A 24,030-nucleotide genomic window follows, 5' to 3' on the forward strand; every position below is an offset into this window, starting at 1 on the left:
GGGTGATTCTCCCATGGTTCTCAAGACTTCAGAACATGCTTCAGGATCACCTGGAGGGTGTGTTGTAACACAATTTACTGGGCCACATCCCCAGGTTCTACATCTGAAATCTTAAATCTTTCAGACAACCTCCAAGCTTTCCAGCTTCCTTAATGAAAATAACATTTCTATTGACTAGCTGTTTTGTGAGGTTGTATTGACTAGCTATCTTGTGCGGACATTATACTAACTCCTTTACAGGTAGTGTATCTCATTTAATCCTTACAAAAGCCCTATGATTATTTTTCATTTTACAAATGAGGAATCTGAGGGACTTCCCTAGCGGTCCAGTGGGTAAGAATCCGTGCTTCCACTGTTGGGGGCGGCGTGGGTTCAATCCTTGGGCGGGGAGCTAAGATCCTGCACGCCGTTGCTTGGCGCGGCCAAAAAAAAAAAAGAAAAGAAAAGAAAAAGAGGAATCTGAGTCCCTGCGTCTCTGAGAAGTTAGGTGACTTGTTCAAGGCCCCACAGCTGCTCGGTGGACAGAGCCAGTTTGGACTCCCAAGCGCATCCTCTTAATCAAGACCCCGTAGGCCCTCTTTTCCCCATAATGCAACTGTTCTTTTTTTTTTTTTTTTTTTTTTTGCAACTGTTCTTTGATCGTACTGAGAACTGCAGGCCTTGGCCTCTTGTTTCTCCCAGTCTCTCAGCTATCATTCTTCCTTCCTTCCCTCTCTATCCTCCAGCCACGCCAAGGGTGGAGCCTGAGAACTTGCATTTCTAACAAATTCCCAAGGTGATGGTGATGCTGCTGGTCTGAGGCCCACACGTTGAGAACAGCTAGCCTAAAGGAAGTGGGGAGGGGGTTGAAAGGTGGAAAAGCACTTGTTTTAAAATCCCACACCCAGGAATCATGGTTAGGTCTCCAGAGATTCACAAACCATTCGCTTCCAGAAGCAGAACAAGGTTCTAAGCCTGGGTTTCCTCACCTGTTGAATGAAGTTGTTCGGAGTTGTCGGGAGATGTGGTTATAAGTGCCTGGGATCTGTGGGTGGCATCGAGTGGGCGTCCAACATCTAACCTGGTAATTGGCAGAAGGGGCACCTTTGCCCTGAGTCCTAATATATTTACAACAGGTAGTCCCATCAGGAAAGGAAACGTTCTTACAAATTCTTGACACCTTGCTAGACAAAACGTCCTGCCCTCTGCACAGCTGTTCTTCAATGGCCCCACTCAGGGAGTCACATACAATGGCCTTCTGGCACAAACTCTGCACAGCAAAGCATCCTGGGTTTGCCCTATGATCCCTCCCTGGAATATCTGCCATTTAAAAGACTTTGATAGGGAGTGTGAAGTTAATCACAAATTGAATTACTATTAGATGGAACTATCTAGAGCTAATAAAAATGCCTTTCGTTGGGGAGAAAGATAGCTGAGTTAGAAGCTGTAGAACTACCACCAGGCAGGGTCCTTCTCTCTGTTCAGTTTCCTTGTTAACTCAACAGCACAGTAGGTTCTAGACTGGGGCTGACCTTGTCTGAGTAGAGTTTTAGTGAGGTCACTGGAGGGGGTGGAGGATGGATTTAAGAGGGCAACCCTGGAGCCAGTGTTCTGTTCAGAGGTTCTGAACAAGGCAAGAAGAGGCAGCCAGGGAGCGGAGGTGCTGGACACGAGGTTTTAAGGAACAAGAGTCTGTAGGCCTTGTGATACACTGAGTATGAGGGGTGACATGGAAGAAGAAGAATCTAGCATGATGCAGGATTCTAACTCCCAGAAGAGAATTTAGAAAGAGAAGTGGGTTTAGTTTAGCTGGGGACACATACAATTGTATTCATGTGTTTGAAACAGCTGAGTGGAGGTATCCAGTAGCTAACATTTATTGATCAAAATAGATACTGTGATCAGTGCTTCACAAACCTTATTTCTCAAGTCTTTTGGAGAGGTACTTCATTTTCAGATGAGACAAAGAATTAATCAATAAGCTAAATAAATTGTTTAAGATGGGTAATAGAATTGGGGTTGAAGCCCAGTCCCTAAACTGGGAAGAGATGTTTTCCCTGAGGCCCTGAGACTTGGGAGTACAGCTGGAGCCATGGCAATGAGGGAGAGAAAGAAGGTGGAGGGAAACAGGTGTTCCGAGGATGAGAAACCTGCAAGGCCACCGAAAAGGCCCTGCTGGAGAGGTAGGAGGAAGACCAGGATAGACTGTTCCCTTAAAAGCCAAGCAGGGCTTCCCTAGTGGCGCAGTGGTTAAGAATCTGCCTGCCAATGCAGGGGACAGTTCGAGCCCTGGTCTGGGAACATCCCACATGCCGCAGAACAACTAAGCCCGTGAGCCACAACTACTGAGCCTGCGCTCTATAGCCCACGAGCCACAATTACCGAGCCTGCGTGCTGCAGCTACTGAAACCCCCATGCCTAGAGCCAGTGCTCCGCAAAAAGAGAAGCCACCACGATGAGAAGCCCGTGCACCGCAACGAAGAGTAGCCCCCGCTCGCCACAACTGGACAAAACCCGCACGCAGCAACGAAGACCCAACACAGCCAAAAATAAATAAATTAAAATAAATAAATTTTTTTAAAAAAGCCAAGCAAAAGGAAGCGATGCATCAAATGAAGGGACAAAGTGTCATATAGGAAAGGACAGAGCAGCAGCCGTGGGATTTAGCAACTTCCCATTGGTGACCTCTGCCAGAGTAAGTTTCAGCAAATTGTGGGGACCTAAAGCTAGAAGATTATTGCTCGGTTGAAAGAGGCACAGAGGAAAGGAAGAGGAGAAAGATACTAAGTTTTCTGAGGCAGTGGCTGAAGAGCAGGAAAGAATAAAGGCTTTATCTAGAGGAGCATCCACGAAAAGGTTTTCTTAATGAGAGGGAAGATTTGAAAATACAGTTTAAAAATATGTGTATGTATTTATAATCACCTAAACTTTTTTTTTTAAAGTAGGTGAAAGCTTTTGTTTTTGTTTTTAATATTTATTTATATGGCTGTGCTGGGTCTTAGTTGCAGTATGCAGGATCTAGTTCCCTCACCAGGGATCGAACCCAGGCCCCCTGCATTGGGCACGTGGAGTCTTAAGCACTGGACCACCAGGGAAGTCCCTAAACTTTTGTATTATGAAATACTTCAAGCGTACAGGAAAATTAATGATATTATATAATGAACATCCTCACCCACATTTGTCATATCTTAATGTTTTGCCACATTTTATATACATGTATACATTTCATGTTAAAAAATTAGCCACGGGCTTCCCTGGTGGCACAGTGGTTGAGAGTCCGCCTGCCGATGCTAGGCGACACGGGTTCGTGCCCGGGTCCGGGAAGATCCCACATGCCACAGATCGGCTGGGCCTGTGAGCCATGGCCGCGGAGCTTGCGCGTTCGGAGCTCCGCAACGGGAGAGGCCACAACAGTGAGAAGCCCGCGTACAGCAAAAAAAACAAAAAAACAAAAAAACAACAAAAAAAATTAGCCACATCACGCTTAAGTTTTCAAATGGTGATTGTTATTGCCTGTCTTCTGAGAGACTGTTGAGATGATCTGATTTATTTTCACTCATTAAGCGCCAGGGCTCTTTGCCTTGTGTGATGCCTGAGGTACAAGCCTGCTTAGACAGGGTGGGGAGACTTGACTCTGTGTAACAGAGTTGCGTTGTACCCACGTTAAAAACAGGATTAACATGTAAGTTTTTTTCTTTCTGGTTATTATTCTTGTCAGGCTTTTAGAATCAAAATCACATTAACCTCCTGTTACTCAAAGTGTACAAACTTTCATTTACAAGATATGTAAGTTCTTGAAACCTAATTTACAGCATGGTGACTATAGTTAACAATTTATACTTGAAATTTGCTAAGAGACTAGATCTCAAATTGTACTTACCACCCCCAGTCCCACTCCCATGCATAACCAAGCATGGTGGTAACATGTGAGGTGATGGATATATTAATTTGATTGTGGTGTCAGGATGGCGGAGCGGGAGGATGCAGTGTTTGAGTCTCCCCACAACTAGGGCACCTACAGGATGCTGGTGGGGGGCCTCAATGCACAAGGAGACAGGAGGAACCCCTGAGCGACCGGGTAGGACATGGGGGGCAGTGGGGGAGAAGAAGTGGAGGCTGGATGGGACTGGCTCCCCTGAGGGGTGGCTGCAACAGGGGGAGGGGTTCCCACACCTGGAGGAACCCTCCGGGGCTCAGTGGATTAGGGGGAGCGCACTTAGCGTTTCCCCCACCCAGTCGGCCCTGGGAAGCCTGCTGGGCTCCTGGGCTGGGTCCTCCCCCCTCTGAGGCCCCCTCCTGCCTCGTGGACCCTAGGGGCATGGGAGGGAGGGAGGGGGGGAAGAAGAGGAGAGGTGGATGGGGAGGGGCCCTCCAGGATTGGAGGATCAGGGGAGACGCAACAAGTTTCCCCTGCCCACTCAGGCCCCAGGAGCCTGCTGGGGTCCCCGGCCAGGTCTTCCGCCTTCCAGGGCCCTCCCCAGCTGTGTTGGTCCTAGGGGTGTAGGAGGGAGTGGGGGGAAGAAGAGGAGGGGCCAATGCAGAGGGACCCTCCAGGATCAGAGGATTGGGGGCAATGTGTCTAGCACTTCCCCAGCCAACTCAGGCCCAGGAAGCCTGCTGGGGTCCTGGACCTGGTCCTCAGCCCTCTGGGGCCGGAGGCACTCCTGGGCCCCTCTGTGGCACTGAACCTAAGCCCTGCCCCCAACACCCCAGGGCCTTTTCCGGCCCTGAGGATCCTAAGGATAGCCCCCCACCCCTGCTAAACCTCGCCCCTGCCTAAGCCCCTCCCACCACAGCCAAGGCCTTTTCCAGCTTTTTTTAAAAAATTTTTTTCTTGCTGTGGTGGTTCTGTTTTACCTTCCAGATGTTGTTTCATCTATATTTTTTCTAACATACCTTATTTTATTTTTTACTTTTTATTATTTTTTCTTGTTTTATTTTATTTTTTATTTTTATTATTATTCTGCTCCTTTTTTTCTTCTTTCTTTTCTTTTTGCCACCCCATGTGGCTTGCAGGATCTTGGTTCACGAGCCGGGGGTTGGGTCTGAGCTCCTGTGGTGGGAGCTCCGAGTCCAAACCACCGGACTAACACAAAAGCTCAGACCCCAGGAAACATTCACTGGAGTGAGGTCTCCTGGAGGTCCTCTTCTCAGCACCAAGACCCAGCTCCATCCAACAGACTAAAAACTCTGGTGCTGGAAGCCTCAGGCCAAACAATCAGTAAGACAGAAACACAGTTCCACCCATCAAAAAAAAAAAAACACAATGAGACAACAAGAAAATATGTCACAGATGAAGGAGCAAGGCAAAACCCTACAAGACTAAATAAATGAAGTGGAAATAGGCAACCCACCTGAAAAAGAATTCACAGTAATAACAGTAAAGATGATCCAGGATCCCGGAAATAGAATGGAGGCATGGACTGAGAAAATACAAGAAATGTTTAACAAAGATCTAGAAGAACTAAAGAACAAACAAACAGAGATGAACAACACAATAATTGAAATGAAAAATACACGAGAAGGAATCAATAACAGAATAACTGAGGCAGAAGAACGAATAAGTGAGCTGGAAGACAGAATGGTGGAAATAACTGCCAAGGAGCAGAAAAAAGAAAAAAGAATGAAAAGAATTGAAGACAATCTCAGAGACCTCTGGGGCAACACTAAATGCACCAATATTCGAATTATAGGGGTCCCAGAGGAAGAAGAAGAAAAGAAAGGGTCTGAGAAAATATTCGAAGAGATTATAGTCGAAAACTTCCCTAACATGGGAAAGGAAATAGCCACCCGAGTCCAGGAAGCGCAGAGAGTCCCATACAGGATAAACCCTGGAGAAACACACCAAGGCACATACTAATCAAACTAACAAAAATTAAATTCAAAGAAAAAATATTAAAAGCAGCAAGGGAAAAACAACAAATAACATACAAGGGGATCCCCACAAGGTTACCAGCTGATTTTTCAGGAAAACTCTGCAGGCCAGAAGGGAGTGGCAGGATATACTTAAAGCGATGAAAGAGAAAAACCTACAACAGAGATTACTCTATCCGGCAAGGATCTCGTTCAGATTTGACAGAGAAATCAAAAGCTTTACAGACAAGCAAAAGCAAAGAGAACTCAGCACCACCAAACCAGCTTTACAACAAACGCTAAAGGAACTTCTCTAGGCAGGAAACACAAGAGATGAAAAAGACCCACAAAAATAAATCCAAAACAATTAAGAAAATGGTAATAGGAACATACATATCGATAATAACCTTGAATGTAAATGGATTAAATGCTCCAACCAAAAGACACAGACTGGGTGAACGGATGCAAAAACAAGACCCATATATGTGCTGTCTACAAGAGATCCACTTCAGACCTAGGGACACATACAGACAGAGAGTGAAGGGATGGAGAATGATATTCCATGCAAATGGAAATCAAAAGAAAGTTGGAGTAGCAATAATCATATCAGATAAAATAGACTTTAAAATAAAGACTGTTGGGCTTCCCTGGTGGCGCAGTGGTTGAGAGTCCGCCTTGCCGATGCAGGGGACACGGTTTTGTGCCCCGGTCCGGGAAGATCCCACGTGCCGCGGAGCGGCTGGGCCCGTGAGCCATGGCCGCTGAGCTTGCGTGTCCGGAGCCTGTGCTCCGCAACGGGAGAGGCCACAACAGTGAGAGGCCCGCGTACCCCCCCAAAAAAAAGAAAAATAAAAAAAGGAACACACTTAGCAGATAGTACCGCCCTTACCGCCCGTATCTAGACTGCTTCCTCTCCTGTGTCTCCTAGCCTAGGGAATTGCTGGTTGCTCCAACCCGGTGCTTTTCCTTCTTTATGCCTCTGCTCTGCCACCAATAATCTTTCCTTCCAACTTCCTGCTAAAGTCTTAAACTTCTTTCAAAGATTTCAAAGAATTAATTACTGGATCAACAAGTATTTATTGTGTTCATTGAGTACCTCCAATGTGTAAGGATGAAGTAAGTTCATAGTCTAATTCTAGTTAGGGAAGAAATACATATGAACACACAATTTTAATGCTATATGATAGGTACTTTTTATACACCAGCTTTATTGACATATAATTCACACACCATAAAATTCATCCTTTTACAGTGTACAGTTCCGTGGTTTTCAGTATATCACAGAGTTGTGAAACCAACATCACTATCTAAATTAAAACATTTCATCACCCACAAAAGAAACTCCAGGTTCATTAGCAGAAATTCCCCATTCTCCTCTCCCTCCCAGCCCCTGGCAACCACTAAACTACTTTATGTCTCTATGCATTTGCCTGTCCTGGACATTTCATGCAAATAGAATTATACAATATATGGCCTTTTGTGACTGGCTTCTTTCACTCAGCGTAATGTTTTCAAGTTTCACCCAGGTTGTAGCAAGTATCAGTACTTCATTCCTTTTTACAGCTGAATAATATTCCATGCTATAATTATACCACATTTCTTACGGTTAGGTCTACGATCCATTTTGAGTTAGTTTTGGGTACAGTATAATGGAGGAGGTCTAACTTCATTCTTTTGCATATGGCTATCCCACTGTCTCAGAACCACTTTTTAAAAACACTATTCTTTCCCTATTAAATGGTCTTGACACACTTGTAGAAGATCAGCTGACCATAAATTTAAGATTTAAAAATTTTTTTAATTTTATTGAAGTATAGTTTACAATGTTGTGTTAAATTCTACTGTATAGCAAAAGGATTCAGTTATACATATGTATATTCTTTTTCATATTATTTTCCATTATGGTTTATCACAGGATATTGAATATAGTTCCCTGTGCTACACAGTAGGACCTTGTTGTTCACCCATTCTGTATATGAGTTGCATCTGCTAATCCCAAACTCCCAATCCATCCCTCCCCCACCTCCGCACCTTGGCAACCACAAGTCTGTTCTCTGTGTTTGTGAGTCTGTTTCTGTTTTGTAGATAAGTTCATTTGTGGCGTATTTTATTTTATCTTTATTTATTTATTTATTTTTGGCTGCATTGGGTCTTCGTTGCTGCACGCAGGCTTTCTCTAGTTGTGGTGAGCGGGAGCTATTCTTTGTTGCGGTGCACGGGCTTCTTATTGTAGTGGCTTCTCTCGTTGTGGAGCACGAGCTCTAGGCATGTGGGCTTCAGTAGTTGTGGCGCATGGCCTCCGAAGTTGTGGCTCGCGGGCTCTAGAGTGCAGGCTCAGTAGCTGTGGTGCACGGGCTTCATTGCACCGTGGCATGTGAGATCTTCCCAGACCAGGGCTTGAACTCGTGTCCCCTGCGTTGGCAGGCGGATTCTTAACCACTGTGCCACCAGCGAAGCCCTGTGTCATATTTTAGATTCCACATAGAAGCGATATCACATGATATTTGTCTTTCTCTGGTTTACTTCACTTAGTATGATAATCTCTAGGTCCATCCATGTTGCTGCAAATGGCATTATATCATTCTGTTTAATGGCTGAGTAGCGTTCCATCACATATATGTACCACATCTTCTTTATCCATTCATCTGTCGACGGACATTTAGGTTGTTTCCATGTCTTGGCTATTGTAAATAGTGCTGCTATGAACATAGGGGTGCATGTATCTTTTCAAAGTATCATTTTCTCCAGATGTATGCCCAGGAGTGGGATTACAGGATCATATGGAAACTAAGAGTTTCTTTTTTGATTCTCAATTCTATTCTATTGATCTGTATGTCTATCCATATACCACATTGTCTTAATTACTATAGCTTTGTAGTAAGTTAGGAAGTGAGAATACTCAAACTATTTTCTTCCTTTTCAAGATTGTTTTAACTATTCTGGTTCCTTGGCCTTCCATATGAATTATAGGGTCAGCCTGTCATTTTCTGCAAAAAAGGCCACTGGGGTTTTGATAGGGATTGAATCCATAAATCAATTTGAAAAGTACTGCTGTCTTAACAACATTCAGACTTCCAGTCTATAAACATGGGATGTCTTTCCGTTTATTTAGGTCTTCTTTAATTTCTTTCAGCAATGTTTTATAGTCTTCAGTGTACTTATCTTACATTTTTGCTAAATTAATTTCTAATTATTTTATTCCTTGTGATGAGATTGTGAATGGAATTGTTTTCTAATTTCATTTTTGGGTCATTCAGGGCTACTGTTATAAAAATACAACTGATTTTTATATATTAATCTTATATGCTATAACCTAGTTGACAGTTTTTTAATTTTTTAAAAATAACTTATTGAAATATAGTTGATTTACAATGTTGTGGGGGGGGTTGTTGTTGTTTTGGCTGCATTGGGTCTTTCTGGTGTTCAGGCTTTTCATTGTGATGGCACCTCTTGTTGCGGGGTCTAGGCACAGGCTTCAGTAGTTGTGGCTCGCGGGCTCTAGAGCGCAGGCTCAGTAGTTGTGGCGCATGGGCTTAGTTGCTCCGCGGCATCTGGGATCTTCCCCGGCCAGGGCTTTAACCTGTGTCCCCTGAATTGGCAGGCAGATTCTTAACCACTGCACCACCAAGGGAGTCCTTGTTGACAGTTTTTTAGTTCAATTTTTATGTCGATTCCTTAGGATTTTCTATTACAATATCATGTCATCTGTGAATAGTTTTATTTCTCCTTTTCCTATCTGGATGCCTTTTATTTTCTTTCCTAATTTCTTGGGCTAGAACTTTCCAGTATACTGTTGAATAGAAATGGCAAGAGCAGACATTCTAGTTTTGTTCCTAAACTTAGGGAGCAAGCATCCTGTCTTTCACCATTAAGTATGAGGTTAGCTGTGGCTTTTTCATAGATGCTCTTTATCAGGTTGAGGAAGTTTTCTTCTGTTCCTAGTTTGCTGAGTGTTTTTATCATAAAAGGGTGTTGGATTCTTTCAAATGCTTTTTCTGTGTTAATTGAGATGATCATGTGATTCTTGTCCTTTATTCTATGAGTATGGTGTATTACATTGATTTTTTTGTGTATATTGAGCCAATCTTGCATTCCTGGGATAAATTCCACTTGATCATGGTGTATAATCTGTTTAATATGTTGCTGGATTCAATTTGCTTTATTTTCTATATTCATAAGAGATACTGGTCTGTAGTTTTGTTTTCTTGTGATTTCTTTATCTGGTTTTGGTATTAGGGTAATACTGGCTTCACAGAATGAGTTGGGCAAGTGTTCCCTCCTCTTCCATTTTTCGGGAGAGTTTGTGAAGGATTAGTCACTTCTTTAAATATTTGGTAGAACTACCTGTGAGCCACCTGGGTGGATAGGTTCTTTAAATACTATATGATAGGAAGTTTGAGCAGTTGTGGGAGGTTGGATGAACAAGTGACCAACTCTGCCTAGAAGAAAGGAAACCAGAAAAAGAGGAAACAGTAAGAGTTTTATTTATATAGCTGATATGTTCAGGGTAAGAAGAATGAGAGGAAAGGGGCTGGAAAGACAGGCTGGAGACAATGAAGCAGGACACTGAATGTGTGATCCAGACCCTCACCAGAGATAATCTGCTACTTCTCCTATGTGGTTGTTCCTGCCATTGTTTTGAGAGCAGGGGAGGTAAGGGAGGTTAGTTGAGGGTTTTTTTTTTTACTAAAGAACAGAGCCACTGACCAAAGGATGGTGGAAATTTAGCTAGCAAACTATCAGTCAGTAAAGATCACACTTCAAGTGGAAGAATGTAGTTGAAGCCTGAGTGTCCAATAAGGAAGATGGAGAGCTGATAGAGTAGGTACAAGTTGGCGGAGGTAACAAAGTGAGAATAGAAAATGGGTTAGCCACACTGGTGACCTAGGGGTTCAGAAAGCATTCCTGTGCAGATCATCTGCTGCAACATCCTTATGCTTATGCTTTCTCTGGGCTAGGGCCATGTTCTTAAGGGGTCCACACCTCACCAAGCTCTTTGAACTTTGCCTGTTTTATCAGATTTCAGTCTCCTTAACAGCAGAGATCATGTCCTGTGTGTCTGTATCTTCTACAGAGAGATTTACTAAAATCAAAAGAATGCAACCATTAAAATTTCTTTGGGGCTTCCCTGGTGGTGCAGTGGTTAAGAATCCGTCTGCCAGCTCAGGGGACACGGGTTCGAGCCCCGGTCCGGGAAGATCCCACATGCCGTGGGGCAACTAAGCCCGTGCGCCACAACTACTGAACCTGCGCTCTAGAGCCAGCGAGCCACAACTACTGAGCCCGCGTGCTACAACCACTGAAGCCCGCGTGCCTAGAGCCCGTGTTCGGCAACAAGAGAAGCCACTACAATGAGAAGCCTGTGCACTGCAACAGAGAGTAGCCCCCACTCACCGCAACTAGAGAAAGCCCGCGTGCAGCAACGAAGACCCAATGCAGCCAAAAATAAATAAGTAAAAAAATAAAATTAAATTTAAAAAAAATTTGGACAGTTTAAAAAAACAGAATGGCTCATCTAAAGTCCACCTCCTACCTCCTGCCCCACCACCAAAACTCTTCTGAATTCTCAGTGTGTCAGGCACTAGCTCCAGAATCAGACTCCAGGAGAGTAAGAACTGTGTCAGCATCAGAGGTGGACTCCCAAGTCTTATTTCCATCCCCTAGGCTGCAATGAAGAGCGCTCAACCAAAATGTCTTTTCCCTACCAAAAGAGATAATTGTAACCAAAACCAGCTACACAGACATCTCTGAGTCCCATCTAGAAATCCTGTTGTATCCTCAGCGTGTACCCACGCTATCTGGGTAGTCGTGGACACAACAGGGAAAGAGCATTGGGTTGGGAGCCAGGAGACCTGAGCTCCAAGTACAGTCCTGATGCTAATTAACTGTGTCACCTTGGTTGGGCAAGTCACTTAACTTCTTTGGCCTCTTGTGAAACAAGGATGTAGGAATAAAATTTTCAAAAGTCTCTTTCAAATATGAAAACAGTAAACCTTGATGACACATTTGATACTTATTTTAACTACCATGCTATTTATAACTATTCTAGAATGTTACTTCTTCTAATGGGTCTCAAGGATACTTTATAATTCATGATTATCTTGTAAACAAGCTGAAGTATAAAATGCAGATTACTTTATAAAATTTAAGGTGTGATATTACTAAACTGTTAAGTCAGTTTACTGTAGCTTTGCTTTTGTGGCTTATTATTGGTCATGTGTATGTGTTGAAGCTCAACTCTCACAAGGAGATAGGTTTTACTTTGTGACAGCTTGCCTATTCCATTTTTTAAAAAAGATTTCTAAAGTATAAAAGTGGTTCATGTTGAGTATAGTATAGTGGCTAAACACAGTTTCTGGAGTCAGAATCCCTAGGTGTAAGTCCCAACTCTGTCAGTGCCACTTGTCATTTTCACCAAGTTATTCTTTTTTTTTTTTTTTAAGCTTTATTATTTATTTATTTTTGGCTGCGTTGGGTCTTAGTTGCTGCACGAGGGATCTTCGCTGAGGCATGTGGGATCTTTTGTTGTGGCGTGCGGGTTTTCTCTTCTCTAGTTGTGGCGCACAGGCTCCAGGGCACGTGGGCTCTGTCGTTTGTTGCACGTGAGCTCAGTAGTTGTGGCACGTGGGCTTAGCTGTCCCGCCTCATGTGGGATCTTAGTTCCCTGACCGGGGATCGAACCCGTGTCCCCTGCTTTATAAGGCGGATTCTTTACCACTGGACCACCAAGGAAGTCCCTCACCAAGTTATTCTTAACCTCCAGTTTCCTGAGCTGTAAAGTGGGGGTTAAAAAAGAGTACTTTTAACTACCTGTGAGAATTAAATGAGATAATGCTTGTAATGGTGTTTGGTATGTAGTGATGATTCAATAAATAAAAGCTATTTTATGGTTGTTATTTATATATGTAAGGAGAAAGATCTCCTTTCTCTTCTCTCTCCCATCAACTTCCTCCCAGGGAGTAAGTCCAAATGATTTTTTTTTTAAAGATGTCTTACCTCTTTTTTAAAATAATTAATTAATTAATTAATTTTTGGCTGCGTTGGGTCTTCATTGCTGCACACAGGCTCTCTCTAGTTGCAGTGAGCGGTGGCTACTCTTCCTTGCAGTGCACAGGCTTCTCATTGCAGTGGCTTCTCTTTGCTGCAGAGCACGGGCTCTAGGCACGTGGGCTTCAGTAGTTGTGGCACTCGGGCTCCGTAGTTGTGGCTCGTGGGCTCTAGAGCACAGGCTCAGTAGTTGTGGCGCATGGGCTTAGTTCCTCCGCGGCATGTGGGATCTTCCCAGACCAGGGCTCGAACCCATGTCCCCTGCATTAAGCAGGCAGATTCTTAACCACTGCACCACCAGGGAAGTTCCCAAATGATTTTTTGTGTTGCCTTCCAGAATGAAGATGTGATTCAAAATATTGTTTGCACAAATGAATTCCGATTTAAATCAGATACTTCCCTACTAGCTAAAGCAGGGATACCGATTTGGACAAGAAAGGAGCAGTTCTTCTATTTCAGAAGTGTTTATTCTTCCGTCTAAGTTTAGCAAAACTGATAGATACCCTCACCAAATTTCCTTCCCAAGTTCTAAGCATGGGCAAGTCCTGCTGGTTGTTAAAGTACATATAAAAAGAATTTAACAATGGGAATGAAACCAGCCATAAGGACAGTGACCAACAATTGAGAGTCTAGAATTTTAATAAAAGAAAGTCACTGTCCACGTGAAATAGATAATACAGGGCAGTATGTTAAGTATATAGTCTATAGTGGTAACCACGAAGGGCTTCGCTATCTGGGAAGCATCATAGACGGATTTGAGATTTTACAGATATACAAAGAGTATATATTTTATTTCATAGCTCCAGTTCAATTTGAAAAGGGGAGCAACACGACTGAAGTTGGCTTTTAGACTTTAAAAAATGGTGTTTAGGTTTAGTAAGTACATGTTATTTACAAACGAGGAGGTAACTACCAAAACAGAAAAACAGCTTAATGGGGATAGTAGCTGCCTCTGGGAAGCAGGAATCAGAGTGCAGGGGGAATGCAGTTCTTTATTATAAACCATGTGCAACTACTAGATTTATAAAACGATGATTTATATTACTTTGACTTAAATATATATTAATTTTAAAACAAGTGAGTTTTAAGAAAATCAATTTGTTGATAATTTTCAGAAGGGATCAAGGCACTGGCTCCGAAACCCCGGCATATAATTTTCCCAATGTGAGGCTGAATGAGTCAAAAAAGGACAATGTGGCAAACTTTTCATAAAGCTGATTCATATAACTAATATAAAAACTGTCCTTTTTTCTGAGATGAGTCTTTATTTTTGGTGTTAAAATAGCCTTTCTTTTATGAAATAAAGGGGACAGTAAATGGTAATTGGTTTTGTTTTGTTTTAAAATATCCTTCTTGGGAATTCTCTGGCGGTCCAGTGGTTAAGACTTGGTGCTTTTACTGCCTTGGGCTGGGGTTTGATCAGGGAACTAAGATCCCACAAGCTGCACAGCACGGCTTTAAAAAAAAAAAATCCTTCTTAGCAAAATTAAAAATTGAGGGACTTCCCTGGTGGCGCAGAGGTTAAGAATCCACCTGCCAATGCAGGGGACACAGGTTCGAGCCCTGGTCTGGGAAGATCCCACATGCTGTGGAGCAACTACGCCCGTGCGCCACATCTACTGAGCCTGCGCTCTAGAGCCCATGAGCCGCAACTACTGAGCCCGCTTGCCACAACTACTGAAGCCCACGCACCTAGAGTCCATGCTCCGCAACAAGAGAAGCCACCGCAATGAGAAGCCTGCGCACTGCAACAAAGAGCAGCCCTCGCTCACCGCAACTAGAGAAAGCCCGCATGCAACGGCAACGAAGACCCAATGCAGCCAAAAATAAAATAATTTTTTTAAAAAATTGAAATTCTTTCTATGGCAATCACTGTTCCCTCCTTTTTGGTTTAATTTTAAAGGTCTGTGAAATCCAGTATTCCTAGAAACCACTGGATGTGTGGGAAAGGTTAGAGCACACAGTGGACGGTTGCATCCATTGGAAAGATTCTGTAGTTTTGGCCCAGAAAGGTCACATGAGGAATGGAGCGGGAGTGAGTGGGGAGACTCCAAGGGACTTGGGGAAAACGTAGACAGGGGGGTGGAGGGGTGGGGGGGGAGTCAAGGGTGATGCCCAAGGTCTTGCCTTCTCCTCAAGCACCTTCAGTCTTTATTTCCATAGCCAGCGCCCTCCCATCATAGGCCTCTGTACACTGTGCTGCTGAGACAGCGCTTTCCCTCTTCCTTACCTGCTCCTACCTCTGCTTATTTCACTACTTGTGGATTTTAATTCAAATACTGCTGCTCATTGGCCTCTGTCTGGTCTCCCTGATGGTGTTTATGTCCCCTTGTGCAATCCCAGAGCACTGTGTACCTTAAGGACACTAAACCCCGTTTGCAGTAATACATTTGCTTTTGTGATTATTTGTGCCCCCACTTAATAAGGGCAAGGACCCTGTTTGTGTTTATTCCCTATTTATTGTGTTTCCGGTGCCTAATACCTTTCTTGCCTGGTGCATAGTATGGTGCCAGTCCATAACTGTTAAACAAATGACTTAATGTATCCATCAGGACTGACACTTTGTATAGACTTTTACAGTCATTTAGGAATCTCTAGGTGAGAATGCGCTGACATGGAAATGAGATATAGGCCTCTCATAAAAATTATCCTAATTGTCTTCAAATGGCGGTGTCCACCAAGTAAACGATCAACAGCACTTTAAATACTTCAAACAGACACACAGCAGGGCAACAGTGATTTCTTGGTCTTTGGGTTACATTTTACCAGAATAACAAAACTGGCCCTTTATCAGTCAAATAGTTGGATGAGTAGGCAAAGTACAGGGGAAGCAGAGGAACTTAGGAAATAAGAGTAACAAAACTTCTTTCCTTCCTAAAAGTCTTTAAACACTCCCGTCAACCCACCTTGACTTAAAATATAAGGTCTGCTGCTGTCCTTTCCTCTCAGACTGGATTTTGAGAGAGGCAAGGAGGTACAGTCATCCCTTGGTATCTGCGGGTAATTGGTTCCACCCCCGCCCCTCCACATACCAAAATCTGAAGATGCTCAAGTACCTTACATAAAATGACGATAGTATTTGTATATAACCTAGGGAAATCCCCCATTTACTTTAAACCACCTTTAGATTACTTATAATACCTAACACCATGTAAATGCTGTGTAAATAGTTGCACTTTTTGGAATTTTTTTTCCCTAGTATTTTCAGTCCTCGGTTGGTTGAATCTGCCTGTGGATGCGTAACCACAGATACGGAGATCTCACTGTACTCCTGAGCAAAGGGCTTGAGGCCGGGAGTGAGGAGGGAGGAATTCCTTAGGTGGCATCTTCTCCCTGGACGCCCAGTTTAAATGGATCAGTTCTGTAGTCCCCAAGGAGAAGACATGTCTTGCCCAGATTCATGGCCCATTTCCCTACGTGTAGTTTTTCTGTGCATCTTCCTACCACCGACAGTCAGTAAAATCTTATTTAATGTTTCATCCTCACTTGATGGTGTCTTTAGTCCAATCTAAGGCCAGAGCCTTTGTGGTTGTTGTCTGGAGAGACCCCTCCCCATGGGGAGATTCCTATTTTGTAGTAACCTTCCTGGTTCTCAAGTTTTTTTCCTTAAAGAAGACACTTCTTTATACATTTCCTCTCCCCTGAAAACCTATGAAGTGTACATTATCATAATCCCCATTTTTACAGGTGAGAAACTGAGTCCTTGTAAGGCTAAGGAACATGCCCACAGCCACGAGGTAGCACATGGCAGGGCCGATTATTAAACCCATACTTTGTCCACACAGACCACCTATAATAATTGCTATAATAAAGGTTCAGACTAGTAATTTGCTTAAATGTGTAATGCACTAATTCATAGAAAATTATATATAATGTATTTAGTTGCCCTGACCATCATTTCCCCCTACCTCTCCACTTCAGAGAGATTGGATGAGTCTAGGGAGTATAAAATGTGATCTGTTTTACAACTTCATCCAATACAAATAACTAGGAAACACCAATGGCTTGTGGTAGCCTCAGAATAGAAGCTTTTACTTTGATTTCCTCTTTTAAAAACTGAGATATAATTTACATACCATAATATTCACTTTCTAAACTGTACAATTCAGTGGTTTTTAGTATATTCACATGTTTGTACAAGCACCACCACTAACTAATTCGAGAACATTTTCATACTTTGATTCCTTTTTGAAGGCTGTTTTCTTACAGGTATGAGAGAACAACTGAGTACGTGCAAGTGAGAACTCCAAGAAAGATCTAGAGACTTCAAAACAAAACTGGAGCCAGCAAATGCAGTGTTGCTACTGTAGTCTTTAAAAGGGAGCTGCATTGCAAGTAATAAGAATATGATATCTAGGTACCACTGTGTCAATAGTCAGGCCACGGTGGGCACGTTTGTCTTCCGTCTAGTTCAAGGGCTGCTCTCTAAAAGTGGTAAGAGGAGAAGGGTCCAAGGAGCGTAATGAAGATCATTAAAGAGCAGGGTAGTAAGATTCATGATGAAAACTTTAAAGAGCTTGCAGTAATTTAGTCTAGTTATTTAAGAAAACCTTCAAGGAAAAAAAAAAAGAAAACCTTCAAGGATATGAAACGATTTTTATACAGAAAATAGTGACCTTTTCTTTCTCCTTCTTTCACCAAGGAAAAGACAAAGAACATGGGTTCATTCTATAGTATGGAGGATTAGGTTAACCTAGAAACTCATGAGACAGACCCTTGTTAAACACCAAATGACGGTGGCAGCAAAAAGTCCTCTGATGCTTTAAAAAAATTTTTTTTAAGTTGCAAAGAATAGTATAAAGAATTCCTTCACTCAGATTCTACAACATTAACATTTTACACATTTGCTGTATCATTCTCTCTCCATGTATGTATATATATATGTATGTATGTGTGTATGTATATATTTTTTCAGAATCGTTTGAGAATAAGTTGTAGACAATGATTTCCCGTTATCACTAAATACTGGGTACTTCTTAAAGCAAAGGACATTCTCTGCTGAACTACAGCAATATTACAAAAATTAGGAAATTAACAGTGATACAATATTATTATTTAATGCTCAGACCTTATTCGATTTTTTCCTATTGTCCCGATAATGTCCTTTAAAGAAAAAAAAAGTTTGTTTTTTAAAGGAAAAAAAAAAAAGTTTCTGGCCCAGGATCCGTATTGCATTGAGTTCTCATGTCTGGTAAATTCCTTTAATCTGGAATAGTTCTTCAGAAAATAATTTCAAGGTCTTTCATGACTTTAAGAATTTTAAGAATACAGGCCAGTTATTTTGCTGCCTGTCCTTCAACTTGGGTCTCTGCTGCTTTTAATAAAGATTCGCTTCTGTTCTGAGAGTTTTAGGTGTGGTCTTTTTTTTTTTTTTTTTACATCTTTATTGGAGTATAATTGCTTTACAATGGTGTGTTAGTTTCTGCTTTATAACAAAGTGAATCAGTTATACATATACATATGTTCCCATATCTCTTCCCTCTTGCGTCTCCCTCCCTCCCACCCTCCCTATCCCAACCCTCCAGGCGGTCACAAAGCTCCGAGCTGATTTAGGTGTGGTCGTAAGTGAAGACCATCGGTAAAAAAGGTGCGAGGTTCCTCTCGTACAGACTATTCCTGCTATATTAGAACTGTTTGTAGCTGGTGGGATGGACAATAAAACGTCTTTGTATTAGGAACTGACCTTTATGTATTACTTAGTTTTCTCAGCATCCCTGCATTTTACAAGTGTTTAATTTCTTTAACAGAAGTAGTTTCGTCTGTTAGCAAAACAGACAATAATAATAATTGTGTAATTAGCACCTACTCTTTTAAAAAACATTTGAGACTTAAATTACCTGTAGACTCCCATTTTCATAATCTCACCGTTGCAGTGATGAACTATGCCCTAGCTCAGGAGACAAAGAGCTGCAAAAATGGGTGGGTGTTACTCATTAAAATCATTCAACAAATATTTGAGTACCTGGTGTATGTCAAGCTCTGTTCCAAGCCCTAGGAATACATTCGAGAACAAAATAAAACAAAAACCCCTGTCCTTGTAATCTAGTTGGACAAATTAAGATTTAAATTAAAAAAATCGCACACCAGGAATCCGACTTCTTAAAGAGGAAGAAGACAAGTCTCTGAGAAAAGGGACAGCCCTGCGGTTCGATTCTAACGTGGATAACGCCGCTGAACCCCTGGCTGGTAATCAAGTTCTCAGTTTATCCAGACGCGCTACTCAAATGATTAATCCGAACACCAAAGACCTGAAAGCACCGGCGGGACAGGACTTCCCGAGCTGTTCTAACCACTTTTTCAGCAAGTCTCCCGCCCGGTGTGGGGCCTGACCGCCCCGCGGGGACCACGCACCTGGTCTCGCGCCCCTGCGCGGCGGTACCTCCGGCGCCCGGCAGAGCCGAGCACCTGGGAATCAGTCGCGCACCGAGAAAGCCCCGCGGGGAGATGGCTCTGGGGAAACGGCTCCTCCGGCGGCCTCGCCCACTGCAATGCAATCTGGGTGGTTTTTCCAGGTCCCTCCCTGCCTCGTTCCGCGCCCAGCCCCTGCCCCCGCGGCGCCTGCGGGCCCGGGAGGGTGGCTGAGAGACACGAGGACTAGGCGGGGCCGCAGCTGCGAGCTAGCTGAGGGGCGGCGGGGGGCTCTTTCCGGCCCCCGCACCCTGAAGTCCAGGAGCCGAAAGCACGCGACTGTGGAACTCCAGCTGCGGACGAGGGAGGGTGGTACCCAGCACCCTCGTGGGCCCTTGCAAAGCTTCCTGGCCCTGGTAGAAACCGGCCTTCTCCCGCTCTCTGGGGACGCGAGCTGCGCTACCTGTGCCGCGACCGTCGTAGCCAGCACCCTCTCCAGCCAGGAAGCGCGGCGCCGTCGGCCTCAGACTCCTAAAACCCTTCCGCCACCTCCCCACGCAGTCCGCGCTTCCTCCGCCTCAGGAAAGCCGCATCTCCAGCTTCCCCTGACATGCGTCCTGAAAGGTTCTCAGATTTGCACCTGGAGTGGGTTACTGGCGTGATAGGTGTCTGGTTGCCCGTTTTCACCTCAGGAATAAAGGGCTGGACACCTGGAGCCGAATTAGTAATACTTCAGACGGAATTGTGTTCCCAAGAAGAGATCACTTTCAAATATAAAAGCCGAAGAAACTTCATCTCTAGCGCTTTTCTCTCGAAAATGTCAACAGGACCCACCACACTGCCGTCCGACTTGGTGGCAGGACGATGGGGGGCGGTGGGTAGGGGGCGGAGGTGGGCGCTCAGGCCCCTAGGCAGATCTAACTGCGCTAGGTAGGGAGACCGCTCGGGAACTTGGCCAAATCGACACAGAAGTACAAAGAAGAAGGTATGAGGTAGAGGGCGGGAGATCAGAGCGGGGACCTGTGGAAAAATCTGGCTTTGGCCTGATTTAGGAAAACATTAGGTACGGTACTGTAGATACATTTCACTTAGGGCCCAGGGCAAATCAAAGGAAGTGGGCCCCTGCCCCGGAGGAGGCTCCAGTCTCGAGCTAGAAGCCAGGACCAAACAAGGAGTAGCAATTAAGGGAGTAGTTGAGAGAAAAGGGCGTGGGTTCCATTGTGCCTGAACTTCCTCACGGGCGACCCCCTGCTGCTTTGCGCGTCGCAGCTGAGTCCTTGGGCGTCCCTTGGTGGCTGGGCGTCCAGTCCCGCGAGTTCCGCTCAGCCGCGCGCGGGGGGTTTCACTTCCCAAGGTGGACAGTACCTCGGGGTTTGGAGGAGCGGACGCCCGGAGAGGGGGAGGGCCCCAAGGGTTTCGCCTGCTGTTTGCACTTCAAGGTGTGTTGGGCTCGGGAGAGGCTTTTCCGGTGCTTGGCAAGTGCTCCCGCCACCTCCCGGCTGCCGTTGGCCGGTCCCTCCCTCCGTGGTTCGCCCTCTCGGGGCGCCGCGCCCTGGGTAGCTCCGCACCTGAGCCACACCTCTGGCCTCCTTTCGCCTCTCCGCGCCAGGCCTTTTCTCTTGACCCTTTAGGACCTCCGGCTTCGCTCCCCACAGCCGGCATTTCCCCAAGACCCCAACAGTTCGGCTACTTCCAAATGGATAACCCGTCCCTGTGTGCCCTTTACCCCTCACCCTTTTCCCGTGCGGCCTCGGCTACCCTCTGGGTGGCAACCGCCTGTTCCCCGCCCCTCGCGTCTCCCCCTCCTCCCTTCTTGCCCTCCCCTCTCCAATCGTCCAGCCATTGTCTCACCGCCCCCTCCTCCCCACTCCCCCGGGCGGCCTCCTCCCCCACCGCTGCCACGTCGTGGTTTGAAGGAGCCAATGGGCAGGCGCCGCCAGGTGTCTCCTACCTGCACCACGTGGGGGAGGGGGAAGGGGCGGGCAGGTAGAGCCACATCCCAAAACAGAAAAGCTTTCAGCCATTGCGCGCGCCTCCCGCGGGTGCAGCCCTGCTCCAGGCTTTTTGCATAGACGCACGGGCAATTGAATACAAAAAGGGCAGGCCTCCTCCGCCCTCCTTCTCACCCCCCTTCCTGCCCTGGGTGTGGAGCTCGGGCCAGGTGTGGGCTTGGGTGGTTGGTTACCGCCTTTTGCACCAGCGGCGGCGAGGGGGGGGGGGGGGGGGTCGCTCTTTCTTTTTCTCTTAGAAGAGGTTTTAGCACAGGTTTCCTCGTTCTCACTTCCACCTCACCTCACCGCCTCCCGACCCCCCTTCTCCCCCTCCCCACCTATCGTCATGACGGCGTCTCCGGATTACTTGGTGGTGCTTTTTGGAATCACTGCTGGGGCCACCGGGGCCAAGCTGGGATCGGATGAGAAGGAGCTGATCCTGCTGTTATGGAAAGTCGTGGATCTGGCCAACAAGAAGGTATTTATCCACGTTTCTGTCCAAATGATAGGAGTGGGGCAAGAGCTTGTAAAAGTTTGGGGAGTCGGTAAACAAGTGCTCTTGTTTGCCCACTTGGGAGGCTGGACCCGGGGCCTAGAGAATCCAGAATAAAACCAAACCTCTTGGCCAACCGCCTTGGAACCGTTTCAGTCCTCCAAAATCTGGCCCAGGTGGGGAGGCCGGGGGCCGCCAAGCCATGCTCTCTACCGGACGGGGGACGCCCCGGGAAGGCGGGGTGGGATCCTTGGGGGCCCAAGTGCTCACTTCCAGGGCCTTTCGGACCTGATCCGGGTGGGGGTGGGGCTGGGGGCTGGGCTGCGACGACCTCTCGGCCACTGGAGCCGCTGGCGACAAGTGAGCTTTGATTCTGAGGCCAGACCCGTCGAGAGGTGTGGGCCGCCCCAGCAGGGGAGCAAGGAAGGAGAGCGAAGGTAGAGGTTCCCAAGCTGAGGAAGGGAAAACTGACCCCTAATTTTCTCCCCCGGAGGTGGGACAGTTGCACGAAGTACTAGTTAGACCGGATCAGTTGGAGCTGACGGAGGATTGTAAAGAAGAAACTAAGATCGACGCCGAGAGCCTGTCCTCGGCGCCGCAGCTGGACCAAGCCCTCCGACAGGTGACAGCCCTGGGCCGCGCCGCCCACCCCATCTTAGCCACCCGGGCGTCCCTCCAAGCCAGCCCAACTCTATCAGGTCCCACGCCCTCGCCGGGCGGTCCACTCGTGTCCCCGGAGCGAGGGGACAAGACCCGGGCTTGCAGCCCCTGGTGGACCTTCTGCGAGGAGGTCGCTGCTCCTTTTCGCCTCCCAGCCCCCCAGGGTCTTTGGGCCAAAACTTGCTAGCTTTCGAGTTGCTTCCTGAATTACTCCTGGGGCCAGAGAATCTGCCGAGTTTTACCAGTCGAGTGATGAGCGGAGTTTGAATCCTAGCGCTCCAGCTCCAACTCCAGCCCCAGACCCCAAACCCCAGACCCGCCAGCCCTCTGCCGGGTTTGGGTCTGCAGCTCAGCCCTGGGACAGGGGGCGCTGTGGGGTAGACGAGCTGTGGCGTGCTGGAGGCGGCCCCAGCTGGGTGGGAACCTGAAGGAGCCTGCTTGGGTTTAGGCTCCTGAACTCCCAAAGGCCCGGTTCCGGTTCCGCTTACTTCTTTAGTGGCCTTGGTCCTAGCGCCGGGAGGGTTTGCAGACCCGGACATGTGAGGCTGCTCCTTGGGTCACCGTGAAAGTAGTGGAATCCCCTTACTGGGATTGAGGTGACCTAAAAACCGGCTGCTCCAGGGTGCCGACGGGTACTGGATTGCGGATAGGGCGGGGCGCTAAACACCTGTGCACAGGTGCGTGTCCGGCGTTCTCACGGCTTCTGCCCTAGCACAGGAGTTGCGAATTATAGGGGAACGTTATCATTTCTGTGGTGTGTTACAGGAAACGTATTACTAGATTTTCCAGAGGTCTGTATACACATTACCCACATTCGTATCAGAAACTGACATCTTTCTTAAGTCTAGAACATCCTAACATAAAAAAAAGTAGCGCCAGAGAATGATGTAATCAGAAGGCAACTTGCTGATGAAATGAGAGACCTCTGACTTAAAAGTCTCGAATGGATTTATCACAAAAATAGAAGGCGGTGGGTGTTGAACGGGAGGAAGAATGCATTTACTAAATTCTCCTGTACGTAAACTGAGGATTGACTGGAAAGCTACCTATATAAAGGCAGCTACACAGTTTGTGGGAACGGAGTCTTTCTAATGTTGCCCCCAGCATTGGTGTTCTTCACAGCAGTTAGCGCAGTTTTCTCAGGTTATAACCAAGTGGGGCCACTTTTCAGAGTTTGTAAATCCTGCATCCATTGCATCCCTGGGTGTGTTTTGTTCTTTTCAGTTTAACCAGTCAGTGAGCAATGAACTGAATATTGGGGTAGGAACCTCCTTCTGTCTCTGTACTGATGGGCAGCTTCATGTCAGGCAAATCCTGCATCCTGAGGCTTCCAAGAAGGTAAGAGCGCTGGCTTCTCGAAAAAACGATTGGACCTTAGGGGTGACTGGAGGCTTAAAAAATGGTTTATCCAAGTTTCTCCATTTTAAAAATATGCATATGAGGAGTTAGTATTTCATGGGTACAGAATTTGTTTGAGAAGATGACAAAGGGATGGTGGGGATGGTTGCACAACAGTGCGGATGTGCTTAATGCCACTGAATTGTACACTTACAAATGGTTAAAATGGTAAATATTGTGTTATGTATATTTTACCACAATAAAAAGGTCACAACACTTTCATAGAGATGTTTGAGATTACAGTAATTGTATAGATACCCT

The 24,030-nt window shown here is 45.7% G+C and overlaps 1 protein-coding gene across 6 annotated transcripts in view; it reads left to right on the plus strand.

Annotated features, from left to right (window-relative positions):
- Positions 1–21,325: 21,325 nt before the first annotated feature.
- Positions 21,326–24,030, plus strand: part of ESRP1 (epithelial splicing regulatory protein 1) — a 60,926-nt gene continuing 58,221 nt past the window's right edge. For 5 of the 6 annotated variants that reach the window (XM_024765441.1, XM_024765442.1, XM_024765444.1 and 2 more), the window contains exons 1-3: positions 21,487–21,696; positions 22,205–22,333; positions 23,596–23,709. In XM_024765441.1, the coding sequence (XP_024621209.1) occupies positions 21,565–21,696; positions 22,205–22,333; positions 23,596–23,709 (375 nt within the window). In that variant the 5' untranslated portion in view covers positions 21,487–21,564. Of the gene's footprint in view, positions 21,697–22,204; positions 22,334–23,595; positions 23,710–24,030 lie in introns of all 6 variants that reach the window. The other variant, XM_024765448.1, reaches the window with a different exon arrangement.

Source organism: Neophocaena asiaeorientalis, unplaced genomic scaffold (genome assembly GCF_003031525.2).
Source record: "Neophocaena asiaeorientalis asiaeorientalis breed wild unplaced genomic scaffold, Neophocaena_asiaeorientalis_V1.1 scaffold353, whole genome shotgun sequence".
In the NCBI taxonomy this organism is placed as follows: Eukaryota; Metazoa; Chordata; class Mammalia; order Artiodactyla; family Phocoenidae; genus Neophocaena; species Neophocaena asiaeorientalis.